General features: G+C 41.7%; 1 protein-coding gene across 4 annotated transcripts in view; it reads right to left on the reverse strand.

Annotated features, from left to right (window-relative positions):
* LOC128304957 (cGMP-dependent protein kinase, isozyme 2 forms cD4/T1/T3A/T3B) overlaps positions 1-25,461 on the reverse strand; it is a 93,280-nt gene that overhangs the window by 2,649 nt on the left and 65,170 nt on the right. For 3 of the 4 annotated variants that reach the window (XM_053042208.1, XM_053042211.1, XM_053042207.1), the window contains 2 exons: positions 4,868-5,087; positions 48-284 (listed from right to left, as the gene is read on the reverse strand). In XM_053042208.1, the coding sequence (XP_052898168.1) occupies positions 48-284; positions 4,868-5,087 (457 nt within the window). Of the gene's footprint in view, positions 1-47; positions 285-4,867; positions 5,090-13,151; positions 13,163-25,461 lie in introns of all 4 variants that reach the window. The other variant, XM_053042210.1, reaches the window with a different exon arrangement.

Raw genomic sequence — 25,461 nt, forward strand, 5'->3', positions numbered from 1 at the left:
CAGTTAGTCGATTTAGTTACTATTAACTTTCTGCGTGTAATACCTACCCTTGCAGAGCCTTTTCGCCGAAGAAATCACCCTTCCCAAGAGTGCGGATAAACTTTTCCTCCTGCGTGTCCGGTTGACGTATCGTTACGCGCACCTGACCCTTGGAGATGATGAAGAAAGTGTCACCACGAGCACCCTGGCGTATGATGTAATCACCTTTTTGGTAGTAACACTCTTCCAGCACATCGGATATCTTGCAGAGCGTATCCTCTGGGAGGTTCTTGAAGATCGGTACACTTTAAACAAAATGAAAGAACAAATTGTAAATAGCCAATATCTTTTAGTACAAAGCCGGTAATATCTGCAGTAACGAGGATATATCATTGTGAAACCGTGCAATTTGTGTGCAAGAACTTCACCGAAGGGTAATAACAGCCATTGTTTGCTGAATGTGTTGGCACGTAAAGTACATCTACCATGTACACAAAGTCTCCGACCTGTTGTCGACCCGACGTCCAAATGGACCCATTAGCAACGCAAAAAGTATACTCCGCTAGTGTGGTTAGCCCGGGCCTAGCAAACAATAGACGGGTTGGTTCGTGGTTTTAGTGGCATATCACTAAGGTTGCCGCGTATGTACGGAATAATGCGCATTAGGTCCAGTTTGGTATAGTGTTTGCCATCAGTTGTATACGTTCATGGCCATGATCAGGCGGATGAGGAAAAAGTGTGAGCAGTTGGGCATCTCGCTAACTATTGGTCAGTCAAGGGTAATGTCCTAAACCGTGACCACAGCTGAGGTTGATGCCACCATCTGTAATAGGATGATGCATTGGGGGATTTTTTGTTGTTGGACGAAGTACACACCGTGCGGGTGTCATAAACACTTGGATATTGGCGATGAGGGCCAACGTTGATTTGATTATGCATGTCACATTGCTTTTGAGCTAATGTAGTAGCGGCAAGGGTTTTTGGTTTGGTATTGTGTTACCCGAGCTTTAAATTTACCTTCGATGGCGAAGTTGCTTCGGTTGCTGCTTTTATGAGGAATGATTTTTTAGGTCACGGTGCCACAAGTTGCGAACAGTGTTATTATCGATGCACGATAAACGGACGGTATGTGCTCTTGCCTTCTTCAGTTGGATGTTCAGTGAGCTTAACGGAAGTGCGGATGATTTCTTTGTCTGAGATCGTAATGGAAAGGTGAAATAAAACGCTTAACTGTTCGTTACGGAGCATTTAAAATATGCAAACTGCATATAACCATCGTAGGACGAATTGCATGTACGTTGTAGCGTCGGTTCCAGCATTTTAAATCATTTAAGGCCATTTTACGAAATCTGTCTACCGTCACGAAACAGTCGTTTATATTATTAAGTAAATTATGTCATCTGCACCACACACAACAACATTAATTGCATTATGTGACGATCGGCTGGATCATACATGATTTCGATGCATCAAAAAACAAGTACAGCGACTGCATAAGAGCGATGGGAGCAACAAACACTATTAAATAAAGTGCGAACCCCCATAGCACATCGCATGCATACACCTTAGGTAGGCGCTTTATCAAAGAACATTTTCTCAGCTATCAGGAAAGGAATTATGAGATGAAACCGTGGCAGCATTATTGCCGTTGTAATGAGAAACGCTAGAAAATCTACTAACTAATCAATCCGTCTTGAAACGCTTGGTGCACGAATGATACAGCGAAACGAAGCCACCTAACACGAAGGCCATACCCTCCCGCACCACTGGAGAAGCAAGAAAACCAGGTAGCGACAAAATAAAATAGCGAAATAATGCGTTAATTACAAAGAGCAGCGGGATGAATGAATGAGATTTTTCACACGCTTCTAAGCGGGCCGTATCGTTCGCAAATAGATTTCTTTTGCACTAGTACCACCATCACTGTAGTGGTAGAAAACAGAAACTACATTTTCTACTACCGACTAACAGCTTAACACCCGCATTGGCCTTCCCACATCCAAGGTAGCAAAAGAAACAAATTAAACGGTAATAGAACGCCAAACAAACGGTGGCGAACGTGACGGGCGCCGTTGTTCTTGGACAACTCGCATGGTATAAACTAAGAAAGAAGACGAAACTCCTTAAACCCCCGCTAATTCGCGTGCCAAACGTGCTTGGTAAGATGGCAAGGCAAGTAAATGGTAGAGAATTGATTGAATTTAGCACCAGTTTTAGCACCAGCGTTCTGTTCTTCAATCTTTCTATTCACAGTTTGTGCCGCGAAAGAATCGCAATTGGTTTCGCTAGAAGTATGATGAAGTTATCAAAAAACGACACCTCTCCTCACCACAAAGGGAAACAATTTTGGTGGGAACAAAGACTTGATCAGAAAGAAATGAATGATTACAAAGTTGTGCCCTCAGAGAGTATTTTTATTGTACACATTAAACTTGGAAAAGTATAAGGTGAATCTAGAAAGTATGATTTTCGCTGAAAATGGTAAGGTTCTGGCATCTGGATAATATTGTGGATGTTTGAGGTAAAATCCATTTTTTCATCTTAAAAAAACCCTTGAGGCAGCCAGGCAGCCATTTTATTTATCATTGCTTTAGGACACGACCTGTTCGACAACCCAGACGAAGTTTGAAGCATCAATTTTTCCATATAAATTATGTAATATGTGTCACTTGTATACTTTCAACTAGGCTCAAACATCATGATTTTTCACGTGTATAATATTTATGATTTTATTTCACCTCACCGACACACTGTTCAGTGTCAAACGACCCATAGGAAGAGAGAATATCTCCATTACATTTTGATCACATCGCACAGTAGTTGATCAATTCAAATTTGTCCACAATGAACCGAATGCTGTGGGCTAAATGCTTCCGACTAACACATTCATTTTGCCAGCGATTGTGCATGATTAAGCCGGTGAGGTGTAAAAACGTGCTCATTCCTCCTAACAACACTGTCAAAAATAGCGCATGAATGAAACAACGTACGTAATGATGGACAAATCCGTTCCCTGATATGCCCCCGGGGAATGCTTTCGTTTTCTGTTTTCCTTGCACATCCATTCCATGACCATTTTGTTCGTGTGGTATGGAACAAGGTGCCAGACAGCACTCGCTCCACTGATCCTGTCCGATGGCGTAATGGAAGTAGCGAAAGCGGGAACCCCCAACATATGATCGGTGATCGGCGCGTAAATCCATCATCATCGCACCACCGCAGCCCCTGTTTGCAATTGTAGGAGAAACAACTTTCTCTACCCCCAAAATGTGGAGCAAATCGATCGGTTATTGTTTTTTTGCTTTTCGAAAATCATGCACGAACTGGGTGTCTTGATCGCATCCTGCAGAGTATTATATTATGTCAGGGAAACAGGTTTCAGTTTATGTCACCGATACACATGAAGGTGTGTCTGTCGCCAGTGATCCTTGCGCTTGTGCTCCTTTCTTGTGTCTTAAGTAAAAAAAGTAGGCAAAACAATAAGCTTCATCTTTATGGCTGTACATCGAACAATAGCATACCTTTATGGCAGTACGCTTCCGACGTACAATTAAAAACACATGCTGTAACGTGGGTAATAACTTGGCCATCAAACTAGCAGCCCGTCGCGTTCCGCGGTGAATAAAAGATGGAAACCCTTCTCACGTGATCCTTTCACCGATCGATCATGGGCGCTCGTTAATCAACGGTATGACATATTCCTAAATTACGTTTACGCAACGCACTGTTGACCTCGTGGTACTTCCTTGTGAAAGAGGTTAAAAACATGTTGCATGTTATGCATAATGTGCTCCACGCGTATCGCACTGGACAGGGTAATATTTATTGGCTGTTGGTTTTTAAAGTTCAAAATGTGTGTACTTTTCAATCAAAATCGATTGAACATCGAAGAGTGGATGTTTTGGGAACCATTTATCGCACTACGCTCATGAGGCGTAGACATTTCTTCCTACCCAAAAGCTAAAACTATCTAATGCCCAGTCAAAAGACTGATTGCAATAACTTAAACGTCATCATCCGGCACTGGATAAACATCCGGCACTGGTACTCCAAATCGCACAACGTAGCGGGGTACCGCGTGGCCAATATTAGTCAACGTGCGAGTATCTAGAGAGAGTGACTTCAACGATCAACCGGCAGGAAACGTAATGCTGATCGCGGAGTCAGCCACTTGCAAAACCCTGATTTAACACCGGCATTGGGGTTGGTTGCGACAACAAAAAAAGTGAATGGAATCACACTACGAAATAAGTTGTGGGGTGACTTTTAATCGTAAAGCATAGAACTCGTTATTTTCGAAAATGAAACATCGAAGGTCGATGGTGGCCAACGTGAAATCAGGTTTTCTTTCTATCCACATTAGTGTGATATGGTTGGAAGATGTATTGAGGTTTTGTTTCAGTAGGAGATCATTGAACATTTAATGGACAAGTGATATGATTGTGCTTACATCATATGGCACCGTTCCAGACAAGCATATTGACTGCACAAACAAAATGGCTCTAAAACAGTTCCCAGGATTGAATATCCCTGGCAAAAACGGATTCAATCGCATGAATCATGTGTTTCCAATAATGTATGTAATTTACTGCAAAAATTACTAGTTACAAAACCATCAGTAAAGCGCGTACAGGGTCTCTCAGCGGCCTTCCACGAGTTTCCCACGACAAAAACTAACCGACCGATCAAACGATCAAACGGTACCGTCCATGAGTCGGAACTGAATGATGATCGATCGTGACAAATCGATCACTTGCTTCCGTTACTTTAAAAATCCCAGTTTAAAAAAATGCAGAGGTGAATTTGACGGATGTGACACCTAAGGAACTTAAGGTATTGCTTACAATGAACTGCGTGATGCGCGGGGAAATATTTTTGGGAAACTTACCTCTTGAGGAAGTCGGAGTACTCGGCCTGCCGTATCAGGCCGGTTCGCATCATGATCGTCTGGAAGCATTGTCGCTCGATAGCCCAGAGTTTGCAGTCGGTGGCAGCTGTAATAGTGGCCGTTCGTTGGCAGTGATAGAGGATGGCTAGCTCACCGAGGACCTTAGCACCGGATAGTGTCGACAGGTATTTGCCTTCACGGGACACCTCAACGCGACCCTCTGTGGAAATAGTGTAATAACAACATCATATTCATTAGTCTACCAGAATAGGAAGTGTATGTATCTTTGAATGAATTAAATACAGTTTATCTATATGAAAGAAAGCTAATATTAATCAGATCAATGCGCTACACGGAAGAACTCACATTGGAATGAAGGAACAGAGAGGAAAATTCCCTAGCCACGGAAGTTGTCCTCCCATATAATAGAGGTTTCCGGGACAGGTATTCTTTTCGCTACAGTGTTGGACATTCCTTTGTTGACACACAGAATCCGCTAAGCTTTGGTTTCTTTCGGAGACTCTTTTGTAACGAACTATCGTGACCGACGTGGACCAGTTTTCCCCTTTCTTTTTTCACAACCACACATACGGTTGAATGCCAATTACATCCGCAGTTCGAGCGAGTAAACACTGCCCAGCTTCGATCGCTCTGGATCGTTTTAGCCCTTCATTAGGCGTGCGATCCGGTATCAAGTAACTAGAGGTTACACCGCTAGTCTAAAGGTGTAGCGGAAAAAACCACCCCATCAGGAAAAGCGGAAATGAGTGAAAATTGTCGTGCCCTTTTCAAGTCGCTAAAAGACTGGTTCCGCTGAATTGGAAGGCATCCACGGAACGGGTTCTGTGGAATGTGCTCAGTAGCATGATTGAATGGATAATTAGAAATATTTCAATATGAATTGAGTATGAAAAGTTGGATTTCTTTTAAAACGTGAAGTACTCTTTATTTTAACGAACATCAGATTTCCTTGACTTGTTTGAATTTTTTATAGAATAGTTTTTATGACACCGATCAACTCAGTGTAAGATAATGGAAACAATATTGAATATTTTCAAGTATGGCACATCGATCAATTCTGAGCTCACTTTTATCCCAATTCTCTAGTAAACGCGTCAATTATGTGTGACGAGAAGCTCACGAGAAAGAATAACAAAGGCGGAAGAAAAAGCTAAAATTGAAAGTGAAAATAAAAACTTGTATTCCTTAAGAAATTTTTTACACATCTTTGTGCCTTACATAAAACAATCACGACAATAATCTGGTAAAATAGACACAATTTCGTAATGAACCACACTTGCCCCAATAAAACACGGCATTAAGCTTGATGGGCTATTTGGCTTACCGCCGTTTTGGCTACATTGACTCCCCTTCGGCTGCCTAGGTGCGAATTTGTAAGTATCTTTCGCTACAACAGAAACGACAGAGAGGCGCGAAACACCAGTCCCTAATCACCCAATGATGGTACTATTTGCCGTTCGTAAAAACCCACGACAAGCCGCAGACCACGCTTTGACGCCGACGGGTGCAACATTTTACACAGCCCCTACATCAATACGAAATTGAGATCGATCGCCGAGAGCTGTGCAAAACGCAGCCAACAAATAGCACATGAAATTTGGCTTTACGTCAAATTGGTGCAAATGTTGCGCGAGGAATAATTATCGTCGTGGACCGTCGATTTGCCTTCCAGTGCTATGGGACCTGGGACGGAGGCAACAGTAGCGTTCATCCATTGACACTACATGGAAGGGGTGTTGGTTGCATCAGGGCGCATAAATCATAGTGCAATAGGGGTGCGCGTATGTGCCAAATCGATCCTCCCACTGATTGCACCCTAGGCGAAAGTGCGATCTTCCGTCGATAGTAGCCCAACTATTTACGTTTGATTAGTCCATTTTGCTACGTTTTGCTGTTTTGATACTTTTTTTCTTTGTCAACTGATACACATTTAGCGAAAGTTTGTTCACCGACGTGTGAGGCATCGTTTTCGAAACAAAAGAGCTACAAAATTCTATCGTTCACGTTGGCTTCACCGCGGCAAGATATGTGCACGTCTTGAATTGCGCATACTGAGCTTTGCGTTATGCTTCATGACGCAGAAGGTTTAGCATAAGTTAGTAGAGTGCGTGTGTATGCGTGGGTGTATGCATTATTTTAGTCTAGTTATGGGTAGCTATAAAACAAATAATCCCGCTTACCTAACGATAGCGGTTGCGTTTTATCGAAGGGCTTGAATGGAGCAACGGAAAAGAGAATTTAAAGTGCTTTATTTAAATTACCAATTAAAGGGATTACGGTACTTGTTGTTGCTATCTTTCTGCATTAGTGGTTTTATTATTTAGCGGTTGAGAAGTTGGAAAAGATTATACAATAAGGTTTCTCAACAATGTTGGTATACTTTTGATATTATACAACATTAATTTCTTGAGGTTAATTATGCAAAAATTATAATAATGATTTCACTTCGTTCGTGCCATGTGCACCATTCACTATTTGAACAAGTGCATCTGAGCAATGTATCGTGCATTCCACGCTGAGACCTTTGAGGCGTGAACGGTGGTCAACGTCGATTCCAACCAGTCACTGTCAGTCTAAGCGCTAATGTTGATCGATGATCCATCTATGTCACACCACGACGTACCTTCAGAGAGTAGTACGTGCGGTAGGACACAAAACAAAGCACAAATCCTGCACTTAGTATGTATGTCTAGCGTGTTGCAATATGCCGGTTGCATTATCGGTTCCGCTAGGCAACGATAACCACTGTCGGCATGTGTCGATTAGATAATTGCCCTTGCACCATGCATGTGACCAGACAAATGGTATGCAAATGCATTTTCTCTATAATACACACACTGGCAAACGTGGGAAACGTGCTTCGACGATAAACCCTTTTCAACAAGATCGTCGCTTAAAGGGTGTCTCATTGATGGATATTCGAAGGGCGCAGTATGCCAATATTTGATTTTGGACAGATTTTTCTGAGCTTTGAAGCTGCATAAGCGATGATAATTATCCCTTGTATTCCCTTCATGCAAGTCCACTAAATCGTTTAATCTGCTAGTCTTAAGAGAATAAAAATAATGTAAGAAAAGAAAATGTGGCGTACCATGGGACATGGTCCCTACACTTGACCATGATGTCTACGGATTCTAGCGTTCATGCTAATTTACCGAAGCTCATTCATTAAATCTGGTTTGAAGTCGTTCCTCATAGCATGTTCTGCCTAATCAGAATAATAAAAATTAGACGGTAATGTAATAAGAATATACCATATGTGGAACTTTTCTCTTGTTAAGTTCATTAAAAAATAGAAATCAATCATTAAAACTAGATCTCATTGCAGGTATCAACCTTGTTCGACGCCTTCTTTTGAATGCATCACTTCAAACATGTTATAAGATTATGGTGTTCATTGCAGGAAGATGCAAAAACATTGAACGTTTCCTCAGTGAGCTGACCCAACCATAAATCTGCTTTTTATGGCACTTGGAAAACGGAAACCACGTCACAGTGAGACAGCCAGGTCGTCTTAACTTGGTTTATACCGCCATACCCAGGTAGTGGTGTTTCACATTTCACATTTCCGCACGATGCCCGAAGATGAGACCACAGATGAACGACAGATAACAGTGGACAGTTTTGTGCTTTGGACTGTGTGATTGCGTAAGGCAAGGTTGTAACGATTTGTAACGAGCCGTCACACCAGACACTGTTCCGATATGATGTGGAGACGTGTGCCACACACAGCGTGATGATGGATTGCGGAACTGACATGCAGACAGCAGTAGGCTGGGTTTGGGGTTAGTACAAACGTAAAAGAAGCTGGTGATGGCATACATAATTTTCACCCAGCAATGTTCCTCCTCCAGGTGGGTGTAACAGTCTTACAATGGGCCTCGGTGATGACCGAAACCCGCGCGCAACAACGTTCCGTACGGTCGCTTCTTTTACGGCCCAAAATCTGTAACGGATTTTGCACCCTGACATCGCAATTAACCTACAAATGCATGCAATTCGATGGTGTGGAATGAGGTTTTTGGTGTTTTATTTTGCAGAATTTTATAAGACAACATAGCCACCGAACGTTTCGTTCATTCAAAGGGGCGGACAAGATATTTGAAAGAAAAATTTTCAGATCCATCATGCTGGAGATTCGCATCGGTAGATGCCGCCCTTTACTCAATGCCATCTTTCAAAATCCGCCTGTTGCATTGAGAGTCTGAACTAAGTGATTTTTGTGAGTTATTATGAATATTTTCTCCCAGTTCAAGCGCTATAATTATTACACGGATTGATGACCACCCTACCAAAAGAGTTCGAGTTGCACATTTCCCAACGAATGAAAATGAACGCATCCGAGCGATGTATTGAGGATCATGCTTTACTTTTCGTCCATTCTACATTACCGCAATATGCTTAAGGGTAAAAATAGTTCCACAAGATGGCAGGAGAAAGTTCAAGTTGAAGAATAATTCAGGTATATGTCAGGAGGTCAATGAAGATAAAATAAAAAGCAAAAGAAAATATGTAAAGCTACATATCGCTTCGGGATAACATTCGATAAAAAAACGAAACAATTATATGTTGAAAAATGTATACAAAACAGTTTACAGGAAAACACAAAATACAAGAAAGTGTAACAGTAAAATGAAATTCAAAACAAGGAACAAGCGAACAATAGAATTGTTCTTTCTACCTAACAGAGCAAAACGCGTAACATACAGTATCCAAATCAGGCCGAGACCTACACTCCATGTGTTCGTGGCTGTACGTGTACACATCGTGGCTGTATTTTGGAACCGTTGTACTAAGGAAAAACAATTTTCACTCAAACTTGAAGCTGGAAAAAGTTTCATTTGTGTGATTATCCATCGTTAGCGCTAAGTACTCTACTCGTATGCAAACGTACCAAACGTGGTGGAAAAGGCGGCCGTTGGTGGTTCCTTGACTTCTCAATACTACTTTTCTTCCGGTGCGTAAATCGATGAATGAAAAACCGTTTGATTGATTGCTGGCTTTCTTTCGCGGGCGTTGTTTTTCTTTCACTGCACCCTATTCAATGCTCCATTGGTTCGGTCTGCATGTGGAAATTAATCATAGTTGTAGGAAAACGTACGCAACATTGTCTGGATTCTCGATATTCTCGATCTGTCGACGGTTGGTTTTCGCTGATGGTCGACTCATCAGGCTGACGGCAAGTCCGTCATTTCTCCTGGATGGAAGTGGGTTAAACATTCCCGCATTTATCCACACAACAAGCGTACAACGGAATTGCTAAGTACTGCTTTCGGATAAATATACTCGTGAAATTTAGCACGGCTCATTCACCTTTCAGAGTGGCTCACTGTTCATCGACCGTGCTACTTGAATCCGACAATCGAGCAATGCTGCCAAGCACAATAGACATAGACATCAGTCGGTTCCATTTGTTTTGGCATCATCCATCCCATCCGGTAAATCGGCTTTGGTGAGATTTTGGAGGATATTTTTTCGGTTAGCTATTCTGTGGGCCTGTCATTTATTGATCGCGATTGTAGGTCAACGAGATGCATCGTGGTTATGAGTAATGGTTACTGAGTACAGCTTTTCCTCTGGTTTGTGTTGATGTATTGATAAAATGTATAATTCAGGCGCGTTTATCAAATAGACGGAGCTATACGAAGTCTGGAGAAAAATTCAACATTTACTGAAAACAACTGATCATCCAAAATCTACATTGTATTAGAATACTTAAGAGATCTTAGGGACATCCTGCATCAGAGAATTCCGCCATAATTAACTAATAATTATAACTACCTCGGCTTAAGAAGTACGAAATAAAATTAACCGATGGTTTACTAAATATAATTAACTAGACGGACTTTAACCACTCTCGGGAAAGTCACAGTATTGGTTTATCTGTTCCACGTTTTATCATCTCTGTACGTGCTCCAAACCAACTCGTGTTCCTGTACCATAAGCGGAAGGAAGAGTGTGCGCAACTGTTGTTCTCTTTGCTTATCAGAACGCAATTTCTGTGTTACTTCAGCCACACGCCCAATCAACTACGTCAGCAGTAGCGTAACCTGGGACACTCTCGTAAAATATGCTTAACTATAAATATGTGCTAAAATGTGGATGAGTAATCGCAAAACATTTCGTTTCCCGTCATTTCGCTAAAGTGCAACGACTTGCAGCCTGGTATAGTGGAAAGAAATTCCTCCGGCATCTGCTTACAAAACCGAAACGATAAATATGCACACACAAATTCAAACGATTCCTTGTGCGAATTACCACACATCACGCCTGTGTGTGAACATAAATTATGAATGCTAACACCGTTCACCTGCTGCTCCCACACCGGTTTGGCAAACAGCAAACTTTGCATATTTTCAATCGTTTGGGCATGACGACACACATTGATCGTAGTTAAATAATCAACGAGTATTGCGTTCGGAGCGCGTGGAAAACTCAATGGAATTTAAAATTCTGTTGATTCTATACAATTGTTAAACTTTTATCTTATTCAGTTCAAGCAAGGATGGTACACCATTCCAATCACATTTTATTTTTGTTTAACAGTTATTTCTGATGATTCACACGATGAATCACCTCTGTCATGGTATGATTCACTCGGGTTGTTTCGATCACTACCGGTTCTTGGAAGTTAGATGGGCGTCGTAGAGTAACACAAAAAACCTTCTTAGAAGGGAAGGTCATTTGACCTACTTTTTCACAGCCAACCACATCCGTTCATAAAAAATGGGTTTAAATTTCAGATGAAACTCTGCACATATTTTTGTTGCCTTGTAGATTGCTTGTTTATTCTAGCAAATATAGGCATTGTTGAGAAAAGAGAGGTGAAGTTACAAGAGGTTAAGCGTTGATCCCAATGTACCGTCTTCTCCCACGGTCCTTCAGAAGAAGAAACACAATGAATTAGATCCCTTTTGCTGTATTACCTGTGTACCATTGGTAGGAAATCATCAATAGCCCCCCTTAATCGTGCTTCTGTCTTCCGGGGGATGATACTATCACGTCCCATTTATGCACGATCAAGGTCGAACAATTACTTTGATAAAAATCGATTCGTTCCTCACTTTCCTAACCCAGTTGGCAATGGAGGTTAATCAAATAGCGACACACGTACAATTTCAACATGGAAGCTGCCAACGAAAAGGGATAAACACAACTACCTGTTTCCAGAAAACTAATCTTCAAACCACTCATAAGATCTTGGCTGTTACTTGGTAACTAATTTAACCATTTTCTCTGTCTACAATACCCGCCAAGTAGGACAAACCCCAGGTGGTTTGATTATTCTGTACCAGTTGACAGCAAATCGTCGTCACCGTTGGCGTAACACACAAATTGTCTCGTCCCTGTCGTAGGGAGTACTTTTCATCCCCCGAAAAGCTTTGTGGTGTGTGCAATTGCCAAAGCGCAATTACTGGTGTACACTGTGTACACTGGCAGCGATCATAGCCCCGACGTGCTGTCGTTCGTTTTGGGGCCAATGGAACATGAGCTGTGAAGTCCGCGTGCTCGACGATTTCGGAAACTTGTCGTTCGCGTAGTAGATCAATTACTTGAGAAAACTGTTTTAAGTGACCTGAGCTCGTTCTGGGTGCTTAACGCGAAAACCCCCACTTCACTATGAAGGGAGTGCTGCTACTCAAAACATGAACGATTCGTTATGATGATGCGTTAGTATTAGTGGGTTTCTTTGCGATTATTCACCAAAATTTGGAACTTCGCTTCCGTGATTGAATCATTATTGTGCAGTTTTGTTTCATTTCCGCGTTCGAACGAAGGATGGGTAACTTAACAGTCTATCGAGATTTTCTCGCTTAACAGACAATCGAAACTTACATCGTATAGTAAGCATAATAGGTTTAAAATGATTTGAAGCAGTTTCATAATTGAATTGACTCAACTTGAATTAGTACACTACCTACAAGCACAGTTTAATTTACGAAACACACTCAATAAACAATCAGTGGATGAGTTGGTCCTAGATGTTGATACAAGCGTCTCAAAATCTTTTGGGGAATCAGGTTGCCGTTTTGATAGGACAATGTATGGTACCAATAACGCAGACCTTTTTATTAGGTGCATACGAATGATTAATTAACACGAACAAACCATTACGCCGTAGGAAGAACTGAGGCTCTGGCGATGCGAGTCGGTACACGGTCGATTTTGATTCGATTCTCATCTGCTGTCTACTGGCATCCGTGCCAAATTATAAAACACTCAATTTTCTTCTCTGAGCCCTAAGTTTCAGTCATTTTTCAATTCGTTCACTTGCTCTTGCAATATTAAATAACAAAAGTCAAATTCTTAAAACCCTTAAGGCTACTCTGGTTCAGTTTAAGGTTTTCTGACGGCATATGTTTTAATTATCATAATTGTCCCCACTAGCACCACACATATCATACCCTGAAAGGATCGTGCAATCATAATCATTTAATTACTCGACTTTAAGATCAAATCGAAACTCATTGTGAAACGCGCATCTTCGTGTACACCTTCCACCAACATACGACACACTCTATTTCCATTGGATCGCATGAAAAATGTAGCGCGTGTTGGGAAAAACCAGAAACAAAAAAGTTGTTGATAAGATTGGCTCACCACCAGCCAACAAATTGGTGTGAAACCATCACTTTTTCGATAGCATTTTTTTGGCGCACTCGCAATTTCGATCCAATTCATGTTCCTTTACAAGGGTGCACATGGCAGGCACGCACCTGCATAGCGAGATGGTGTTATGGTCGTGTTCGATTCGATTCCAATGTACTTGGATGAGTGGTGTTGTGCTGCAAATTTAAAAGCCCATTGAAAACATTGTTTGAGCATTTGATATTGCAAATTTTCGGCAATTAGTGGTGTAGTGGTGAGTGAAATTACACTGTGGGTGCTTGTTTTTTTTAATAGTTTGTGACGATGTGCAATGTGATTTATCATCGCTCCGTTTTACCCGTTGCTAATTATGCAAACAGCTATGATCAGCCAGATCAGATTGAAATTTTTGATAAGTAGACAAAAGGCTTGCTAAAATAACCTCACCTCACGTGCGAATAAAAGCGAAATCGATTCGGTAAAACAGGGATAAAAACGTGCGTTGGATAAGATGGAGTTTCTCTGCAGTCTGCATGATTGCAGATATATATGAGCGATTTAATTGGATAATATGTCTCCTCGAGTGCAAGGTGTGAACGAAATTGAAGTGAACGCGGACGGCCTTGTGAAACACTGCACTCTGTGTCGGGAGTAATTTTCTACACTCCACATACATAATAGTACTTTTCATTTGCCGTATGCCGTAGTGTTGAGGCAGCGATGCACACATACAGCAGCACAGCAAAAAATATGCTAATTTCTAATGTGATCTTTTCTTTTATCTCGCGCGTAGGTACGCTCGGTGAGCGGGGTGAACATCATCAGTAAATTTAATGGGTAACAGTTTTTCTTTTCTATAATTCGTTCGGAGCACGCGTGTGAAGGCAAAATTATGCCATAGAAGAAATGATGTGGGTGTTTTTAAAAAAAGCTACAAAAATAAAGGTAGGCAGGTAGAGGGCATCTGATGCGACAAGAAAGAAAGACGAAAGAGAAAGTTGCTATAAAGGGCAATTTTATGCAATCAAGCCCAGAAAGATGGCACATCAGCCCATCATTAGGAGCAGTATTTAGAGATGCTTTTTGTGCAAGGAAAAATGGATATTTGATTACAAACAGTAAAAGTGCTTCTACATATGAGCTGGGACTTCCATTTGTCCTTTAATGTGTATGAGAGAAATTATTTCCAATGTACACCGTAATTGCGTGAGCCTGCCTGTAAATATTCTCAACCGCATGCTACATGATAGGCCGGATTATTTGATTAGTGATCGAGTGGTTTGTCTTGTATTATCGAAAGGCACTTTACATCGCTTAAAAATAAGGTGAAAAGCATCTGTTGCACTTGCAATATTGTCTAACCACACGATACAGTCCCAAAAGAATGGGTCCGAGTGTTGCGTCAAAGAGCAATCAATCATTCGCGCTCGCGCTGTTCCATTCGAGTGAATCAGCCGCCGAACCGAGGTGAACACATCCGCCCGGTACGACCACTGGAGGCCTTTCCTAACCCGTGCCATCACGCTGAGGAAAGTGAATTCGGTGTGGATGAAACGCCGGCCAGTGTGGGACCGTATCGCGTAAGAAAAACAAACACCGCAATGAGGCCCCACGTCCGCCCGACGGCAACCCGGTGCTCTGTTTAGCATACCGTATACAGCAACAGCAACCGTTGTGTTTCTCGCTGAACCGCGACCCAACCCCGAGATTCATAGAAGCCGTACGCCGTCAGGTGGAAAACTGTTGTTTCTTCACTCGATTCGAATTTTTTCTTGCAAACCATTGTGGCTACCGGGGTGTGCTGCCGATACGATCGATCGTTCGATCTCGAAAGACGTGGAGTTTTCCACCAATCCAGGCGTGGATGGTTTTGGGTGGGTGGATTTTTCATTTCGGAATCGCTTGGTAGAATAGTTTTATTAGCGGATCGTTTAACACAGACTGGCGGAGGTGGCGGTAAAAGATGGGATGGTTGTTTGCTGATTTGTTTTACTTTGTTTCTTACCTTCCAACTTTGTTGGTGCCGTCTGTTTAACCCACTTGCTTGCAACCCAGAATGGACGATTGAATAAATGTTATTTTTATGTAATTTTGATCAACAACAGCCAAACGGTGTTCCGCAAACGCTTCATGGAAATGAAAGTAACGAAGGAAAAAAGGAGGAATAATTTATACGACAGTAAAACATCACTTAAAATACTATTGAGATTTGGACGATAATGTTTCGTTAACTTCATTACGCATGGAATTGTACATTTTCAAAAAGACCTTTGCACAGTTTTTTTTTTTCAAAAACAAACCCCTCTTGTAGAAAATATTAGAACAAAATTTCAAGTTTTCATCTAATCTAATTCAATCTAATCTATCGTCGAATCAAGCACATCATCCAATGGAAGAATGAGAGAGTAAGAGAGATTCTATTTATAGCAAATAAAACGTACATAAATCATCCCTTTGACATGACAACAGTTGTAGGACTCTTATCAATACTGTAAGTTCCAGTCTAGATAAGAAAGACAGGGACAAAAAGCAAACAAATCTACACAATTCGTTGTATCGCAATAGAATTCTTGTGTGTTACTACATACACGTCACTGGTAATAGAATTTATGAGCCTTTGCCTCTACGCCCTAAGCTCGTCACGATTCATCAGTGGCCGTGGGATGGGTTGCTTCGAATCGTAAGAGGTATAATTTCGCGATGGAAGAGTAGTTCACTTCCTACACGTGAAGATTGTGGTTTGTGCGAGCTCATCTACACCTCCAAACCGGTGGATGGTAGCGATGAGATGAGGTTGAATGAAATCCCAGTCACGATCGAGCCAAATAGAATGCCGATGTTGTTGCGTCGAACAGATCCGAGCCATGTCACTTCGATGTAGTAGAAGGGTTTTATTGTCAGCCGCGAACAAGGTGTTGCTGAATGTGCAAAAATTCGCAAACACTAGCAGCTCAGCACAAGCCGGTGCACACTCCCCAGTTTACTTTTTGGTTTGATCTGGGAGGAAGGTGACTTCCCAGAATAGAGTATATTTGACGCTAACAAAGCGAGAAGAGAAGGGCACACTAAATAATTACACGTAATTGTAGTCGTGAAGCACACTTTAAAGATCAGCTGCACCACCCCAGCCGTTGACATTTGCAGCCGAAGTTGGAATCTCGGTGTGTGCAAACCCAAGATACTGTTTGAAGTCGACGAAGTTTTGAAGTGCTGTCCGAGGTTTCGTGATTTCATGCACCAAATGTTGAATTTATGATCGGCTTTGGCACGCCCTTGCTGCCGGTTCTACCAGACACCAGCTGGTATAGGCTTTACACCATCATATACTTGATATGGACGCTTTTACCAAGCCACACTGTGCTTAATCAAATCGATCCCACACGCAAACAACCACAAACTGGAACTTCGCCCCGTTTTTCCAGCCACATAGCTACGGTTGGGAGTGAATCGTGAATCAAAGGGAGCTTGAGCGGTAAAACCTTTTAATGATCGTGTCAAACCGCTTTCTTCCGAACGATGTAGGGTGCTTGGTGCTTCCTATTGCCCCAACATCGGTTTGTTTGCAAACCGTTTAGTGATCGTGTGGTGTTCCCTACACGTCCGAGAGCGGATGTCCTCCGTTAGGTCGATCAGCCCTCGCTGCGCTTCAAGCGAAGGGAAACCCAACTAGCCGCTGTTACAGGCAACGGTTCGAAAAGGTGGCAAGTTGGAATGGTAAATGAAAACGGTTAATAGATAAATTCTGTTCTACGGTGGACGCACGATTAGTCGGGTGCCTCTTTGCGCCCTAAACCCAAATGGAACAAATCGATATTCACAGCACAAAATATTACTCACGATCACTAGAATGACGGCCAAGGGACCCTGTGCTTTTAAATGAAGACGCCTTAATGAGCTTGACCTTTACCAAGGCTTAAGAGCTATTTTTAATTACGTTTAAATTGCAATTTATAGCGACAATTCAGACTTGGTTGTGTCCGAGAAGCAAGTGCTAATCTTAATTTAATGCGCTCATTTCTTGAGACACTGGTTCAATTCCTGTAGAAAATATGATCTTATGATGCAATGACAACAATTCAATTTGTGCATCACTAATCGCAAACTATAACGTTCAATTAGTCTCGTTGTACGCGAATCCAGTTTACGACAAAATGTGTTTCTTTATTTGCTAAGTATTTTTTGTAACATAAAGAAACGCAATGAAAGTGATCAAATCAAATGACACCGTCGATTGATCGATCGTCGATAGAAACGCTTTTGTGATTTGACCACTAATGAAATTTAAAAAAAAAAACAGTTGTCCGACAACAAATTTCCTTTACGGTAAAAAAACTCTGCCCCCTTGTTGCAAGATACGGAGGATATGGTATGAAGGTATGATGCTTTCAAATGTCGGTGTCGCTGGTAGTGCATCAGGCAGACGCATTACAGGTAACGCAAACCGCTGAGATGGCGTTTGAAAATATAAATACATTAATAAGTAACAGCAATGCGAGAAAAACGGCTAAACCAGACAGTACAGATTCTCCAACGGTTGTTCATGGCGTCGGCATAAAACAAACTCCATTACGCCTATGTTCGTTCTTCTCCCGGGAAAGCCGACAAGGGGAAAAATCGATATCCCAATCCCGTTTCCAGACCATGTGCCAACATAAAGTGAAAGGTAATGTAGTTTAGCTTTTGTTTTCATTTGATTTACGCGCCCTCCACGTGGGAGAATGTTGTGTGTATGATAAATCCCTTCGTCTCTCCTATTCGATATATCGAAGGTAATAGAAACAAAAAAAGTCGAACAACTCTAGGATGAAACTGGCTCCGGACAACATCCGGACACGGGCATAGGCCACGGCCAGGAAAAGGGCATATAGCATGGAGACAGGTTTTTTCATTACCGTGCGATACCGTTCCATCGATGCAGGGAAGGCATGTTTTCACTTCTCAGCGTATACCATGTAAGAGAGACTCGCCGTTCTTTACCTCCCTGTCGTCTGGAAGGTGTGCTTAAAGGTTGCAGGTTTTTGATTAGGTCTGGCAACTTTGAATTGTGAACGTGCGCTCTGGTTTTCTTTTCGCCTTAACTTGCCATAGCACGTTGACATTTTGCCGCACCCTGATAATGACATTTAAGTGGCGCATGGAAAACAACGGGTGAAACTGCTGCTGTACGCGCTAGATTGAAGCTGGAGAGGTCCGTTTCGGGATCGTGATAGTGGGCTGTGGCCGCTGGCGAGCGACACGGCCACTCCAGGTACACACCACATTGAAAGTGGGCCAACGGAACGGCCTTCTTTACATGGAGCAGATTGCGCACGGATTGGCACCGTTTTGAAGCGTTTAGTAGACTAAAACAGAAAAACCGATTCGCACTTACGCGGATACCCGGGAGAAGTTTCTTCATCTGATTAGGGGTGCTTTCACTCTTACCTGCAACGAGATACAAGAGAAAAAAGGGGAAAATTGGTTTAGTTGGAAACGTTTGCAAATAGTAAGGATCAATCATTACGATCATCATGATGTGACGAACGTAAAGACTGCTTCACTAACTTTATCCGACGAACATAATGCGTTGCAGATCGTAATTATGCAAAGAAAACAGTTAGAAGACTAGGAGTAAAAATGAAAACTTGTATTAATATTTCATTAATAAGTTCCCATTAAACGTGCAAAATATTTAACCTTTTCGAGCACTTTACAATCACAGTGTTCGAATTTTGGCGGATAGCTCTTAACCCACGGATTGAATAATGAAGTATGCTTCAGGTTCGACGATTTATTGCCGCCATTTGTGACTCGCGTTTGCAATCGATAAACCCGCACCATGCTCGCATACTGATGATTGCCCCCATCGGTTCGCAGATCTCGAAACATAAAACAAAACAACGATCGAACGAAGCGAACCATTCGACCAGCACCTGGCCATAAGCGTGTGCATTTTAGCTGAGGCATCCCTTTTCGGACGCTCTTTGGTAGTACACCGCTGAGGTCGTTGGCTTACCGTTATGAATACAAAATAAAGCGCCAACACGCGGTAAAACTTCGCTGAAACCGTTAATGGGCAATCGGATCATCGAACGGTGGGCTTTCGGGACGAACCTTTCAGAAAAAGCTTGCACCAGGCGGAAGAGAACTTCAACCGAAACGCGGGCGTACATGCGAAGTGTTATTTTACGAGCTGCCAAAACTGGCTGGCGTTTCCTTCTTCCTGGACCATGCGTGCTGTTGCGATGGAGTTGTATCGCATGGATGATATTTTTTTAGGTTTCTAGGCGGTGGAAAATTTGAATCACAATAAATAACTCTTACCAAGTTGAAGAGTCTAGCATACACAGTTAGGTTGATGTTTTGCTAGCGTCGATATGTTTTTTCTGCTAGTTTTGCTATGATAAAAGAGCGTATGGAAAGTTTATCTCCACTAACGGGGTGGTTTGGTCGAAGGAAAATAATAGAACTATCAACGGCAAAACCTTCGGTAGAAGAATTAAAATTATAGAAATGCCTATGCAAATGGGGAGATCTCGAGAGTGATTTCTCTCCCGAGATCCGTTAACTGACTAGTCAAAAGATGTAGCAGCGATAGGAATCAGTAGGGGTTGAAGTTTTCAATAAATATTTCTATCCCAAGACCAATGCGGAAATGAAGCCATTTGTCCACTTTAAGATTTTAAATTCATCTTTCGGCTTCCTTGGAATAATTTTCCACGAAGCGGTAGAAAACAATACGATCGCAATGGGATACCTGTAACACTTTTTCCCTAAAACGAAACACACAAAGAAAAGCAAAAATATCGAGTGGTACAACGGAGCAAAAGCGCAATGAACATTCGCATCAGAAAGCGATACCAAAAGCATTATTTCGACCGTTTTCCGGCTGTTTGGTTTTGGCGGTTCATGCGGTGGCCGTGGAATAGATGCACCGGCAGTGGGAAGAAAACATAAATCACTGAAAACACTAACCCGTGCGAAGGTTAAGCGACGTGACAACGCGTCATTGAACTCGGCCCAGTCACTTTTACTTTTATTCGGTGGTGCTGTTTTGCGATTCAGAGCGCATCTGTTTGCTTTCCGAGCGCCCCATTAGACGGTCCAAATCCGTGGAGTGATTGGGTCGATTGCCAAGTCCGAAGATGGCATAAATCTGCAAAAGGAAACGGATCGTAATCGCTACCCCAAAAGCAGAGGAATGGAAGATGGATGGATGTCGAATAAATTGCTTAGAAATTGACTTTCGCAGACCTTGACGCATCTTCGCTTGGATTAAAAAAAACAACAACAACAAACAAAGAGATGCATCATGGCCGTTGAAGATCAATTTTGCATCTCTTGAAACAGTTTTCTTTTCCTGCAATTGTAATTATTACACGTTGAGGACAGCAAGCTGTTTGTTTGCTTGTTTATAGCTTTATTGCAAATGATTTAAGATCTTAGTTGAACACATAGAAGTTCGTTAAGAAGTACAGAAACGTTCTCTTGGAACTCCTTAGATATCCATATGCATAAGATCTAGTCTAATCGAGAAAGTTCAATATGTTACTTTTTGCATCTCCCTCAAGCATCTGTTGAATTTCCAATTAAATCAGTAATGTGTACCAAGGTTAGGAGACTGACGTGCAATATTCAATAATTCCAAAAGCTGGAAGACCTGAACTGTCAATATCTAATTTGGTTGGTATTTCAATAGAACCAAATATTTGGTTTTAAGTTTGTTTGTTTGTTTACCTTGGATAAATGTATAAAATGATAAAAATAAAGAACTCATAAACGAACGTTATTTGACTATTTACCATCTTAAGCAACACGTAGCATCACATGCGAATATTATAATACTGACTCATTCATGAGGTGATCACAAATCCTACAGACGGTATTTTGTATCACTATGTAAACAACATATGTAACGCATAAATAGTGAAAAATTTACGTCGAATGTCGTCAATAGAACTAAATATTTGGTTTTAAGTTTGTTTGTTTCTTTTTTTTTTACCTTGGATAAATGTATAAAATGATACAGCTCTAAATGTCTAAGAGCACTATACTTGCTACAAATAAAGAACTCATAAACGAACGTTATTTGACTATTTACCATCTTAAGCAACCCGTAGCATCACATGCAAATATTATAATACTGACTCATTCATGATGTGATCACAAATCCTATAGACAGTATTTTGTATCACTATGTAAACAACATATGTAACGCATAAATAGTGAAAAATTTACGTCGAATGTCACAGTCAGCCGTGAAGCATGGCTATTCTCTCTCCATTTATGCAGACCTTGCTTATTACACGGTACATGGCTCACTAGAGGCCGGTGTCATAATTTACGACACACTATGCAAGACGAACCGTACACCGATGGTAATCAGAGCACCACGAGACAGAAGCACTCGGCGAGGAGGAAAATTTGGCGACGCTTTTAATGACCACCACTTATGCACATTCTGTGAAATATGCAACGAATGGAATCAACCGGTATATGGAATGTGGCCGTGCCGTATAATCGTGCCCCTGAGAAAGGCCGAGTTTGAGATCGGTGAGACCTTTCTCGGATCATATGCTGAATGTAAATGAAGAAGAAGATACGTGGTATGATAACATCTAGCTAAAATGATCTGTAGGAGCTTGCTAGAGGGATGCTACCGTAGCTCACCCTTCAGCCACCAACCGGAATAGAGGAACGAGAGCCCTAGTTCGATTAGAGCCTCCAGTCCAGTGTACCGCTATCGATCTCAATTCCAATCCCATACATACGGCACTAGAGTGACACTGTGAAGAAAGGCTCATGGCCTTAATTAAGACTGTCTAATGTGTTGCATTATGCGATAGAAGCAGATTTGATCTTTCATAAGAATTAATTGAGTATAGAGTGAGGATTAAAACGGGTTGTGATACGATCATTTTGAAGATAAGCAGTAGTTACAATATTGTATTTCGTTAGATCAGATGTATTAGGCGTTTGCAAATCGATAAAATGTGTAATGTGAGTTTACTGTATACTGTAATGTAGCTGTAGTCATCGTATGTTTCACATGACTCGAGTTTAGATAGGTGAAGGTATAGCACAATGAAGGCCATCGTTGGAATAAGCATGCTAAACTAAAGAATAATCGTAAAAACAACTGCTTCAGAACCGATTTATCGCTACAGCCAATGGCAGATAACTTTCATAGCTAAACATCTTCAACAAATATTGTTTCCTGTGTGTGTTAAAAAAATACCCTCAAAGATTAATTACTTTGCACACCGAGAATCTAATATACCTTGGTTCGGTGGTTTTGTATGTCCATTCCGAAACGTATCGGGTTACCAGTCTTATACATTCCTACAATGTGCCTCGAAAGTAAAAGGATGCTTGCAAACATGCATATCGTGTGCGGGGATCTGCGTTTATTAAAGCGTAGCTCACGTTCCATTCGAAATCAATAGTCACGGCTAAAACACCATTCGTTCGCGCTATACACGGTACATCTTCAGCGTTTTGAGCAATTGCATACCGTCTCACAGCCATCATGCACTTGGTCTTAAGCTGTTTCTAATCTAAACACGGCAAAGGTGGTGCGAAAACTTTGGCAAGAAGAACGTGGTGTGGTGCATCGAAGTACACTTTCGCCACGGCAGAGCACTACCACGGTTTACGTAATCCTCTTCGGTTAGTTGATCCATGAATGCATGATGCGCCTGGGGTTGGTCTCGTAGGGGGTGTCTGTGTGTGTTTTAGTAGAGAGTGAAAGTTTAACTTCTGTACGATGTCGGATTGCGTGTGGTTTTTTCTGCCGTAGAGTGAAAGATATCGGGAAGATAAGACGATGAATATACATACCTTTCCGTTCTGGTAATAGATGCATAACCACAAACCACACCGCAAATCATACAGACAAAATGGTAGAAAACGATCGCATAATAAAGCTTCCTTACGATCTTAAAGACACATTTGCTAACCTTGTTCGAGATCCATTTAACACGCAGTTCAATTAATTTTTGAAACAGGCATTCATAGTTGATTGAGAAATTGCTCTTCATTTCGCAAGCCTGTTTAAAAGTAGGGAAAAGAATAGTCCTACTATGCGCCAAAGAAAAGAGAAAAAATAACACTCCTAAAATTTCAACCACAAGATTAAATCGCAAATCAAATCACCACATAGTCTAGTTTGTCGAGAGGCTACGCAAGGCACTGTGTAGCTTTGGTGGTGTCTAATTTGTTCCGGCGTCAGCAACAATTGCGCTTAAATAGCGTAAAATTGCTGTGAGAATAAATTACAACGCTCGTGACCAACATGTTATTTTCATTTGCCTAAAGTTTAACGTTTTGTGTTGTGCACGTTGTATGTTGCTTAAGTATGTATTAAATAGGAGCGCAGGAAATTATTATAAAAAAGTCGACTCTAAGTCACTATTTTGAAGTTAATTCATTAAAAATATTGCTCTATAATGAATAGCTAAAAATTAGGTGAATCCTTACATAATCTTTAGTTTCTATTAATGTAAGCAAAATGAAGACGTAATCCAAGGGCCTGAGCATAGAAAGCGTTGGCATTATAAGAGTGATAATGAACTAAGCATGACATTATCAATTTTCATCAACGCGTGAAATGAAACTGAAACTAAAAACTGAACGACAAAAATTCGAAAGTAGTTTGTCATATAAATAGTACGGTTAAGTTTGACTGTAGTTTACTCATTATCGCCTTCATATGAGGTTAGCTTTCTCATACGTCTTTACGATGCTGATGGGTTATCACCACTTTCATAATAATACGTGTTACGTCACGAAACAAGCGAGCATGTTTAAATCGTCCAAGAACACAGCCTCATTTGGCGCAACGCCATCCGTTCGCTAGGTGGTTGACATTCGAGCCCCGAACACCTCGATCATCAGCGAAAATATCATGATCATCGGCAAGGTTTTGACTAATTACGAAAGCTTTCCGCACGAGAGAGACGGACGTGCGAGGATGCATTCGATTAGATCTCCGGCATCGTAAGAGCATGGATGACACCCGGATCGCAACAGCTTTCGGTAGTGAAAGGTTAAAAGGAAGACGCAATACAGGTCTTGACGAGACGACGGTTTAGCGCTGGCCTTTAGCGTCTGTCCTGTGAAACCATAGGCGACTCGTTTGGATTGAAATCATCGGTTGATGACACTTCCCTCTTAGAGGACAACGTCTCGTCGATTATCAGGCGCGTCTTGGCGAAAGTTCACTAGGCTGGGCGAACGCCCAGAGAGCAGAAACTTCCTCACACTTTGATGAGCGCTGCGTGGCTATCGACTCTAGCGGCGTCCCTATTTGCGCATACGATCATGTTAGGTGCATCAACGAACACCAAGCTTCCCTGGGTGCTAAACAGCCTGTTTGCGATGCCGATACTCGTGTTTCAACTGACCACTAGAAGTGGAAGAAAGTGAAAGTGAAACTTCGTGTGGTTGCTCCAATCGGGTGTCTTTCTTTGCCTTTTTCGGGGATCGTTTTGGAAGATGTCAGGCATGGTACATGTTGGCGATGCTGCCGCGGATGGTTGCAAGTTCGCACCAAATGCAGCGTGTACGTATCGTCCGATCTGCAGGTAATCATAACGTTTTGGTTGGTTTGGTTCCACAATTTACACACGTTACAAAATCGTCCTCGTGTAGCGCCGGGAAAGCAAATGCTGCATTCGGATCAAATCTATTTGCAACACTCGTAACGGTTAAATCGCACAAATGGTCATGTAAATGGTGTTCCGGTGTACAAACGGAAGCACGTGAAAACCCGCCAAGGAAAGGTAACATGACTTTGCCATGGTTTGGCAGCTGGACAGTTATTTCCACGTACGAATGGAGCGCTTCTTCCATGTTAAACGAACTAGAGTTTGAACAACTCTAGGCGATGATCGTTATTTTCTCACCTTACATTGCTGTGCTGCTGTGGGATTGGGATTGCTGTGGATTTAGGCAACTTCACGGTAATGCTTTGCGAAGAAATTGCTCTTGATAGACCCTAATGT

The sequence above is a fragment of the Anopheles moucheti genome, chromosome 3 (assembly GCF_943734755.1).
Source record: "Anopheles moucheti chromosome 3, idAnoMoucSN_F20_07, whole genome shotgun sequence".
In the NCBI taxonomy this organism is placed as follows: domain Eukaryota; kingdom Metazoa; phylum Arthropoda; class Insecta; order Diptera; family Culicidae; genus Anopheles; species Anopheles moucheti.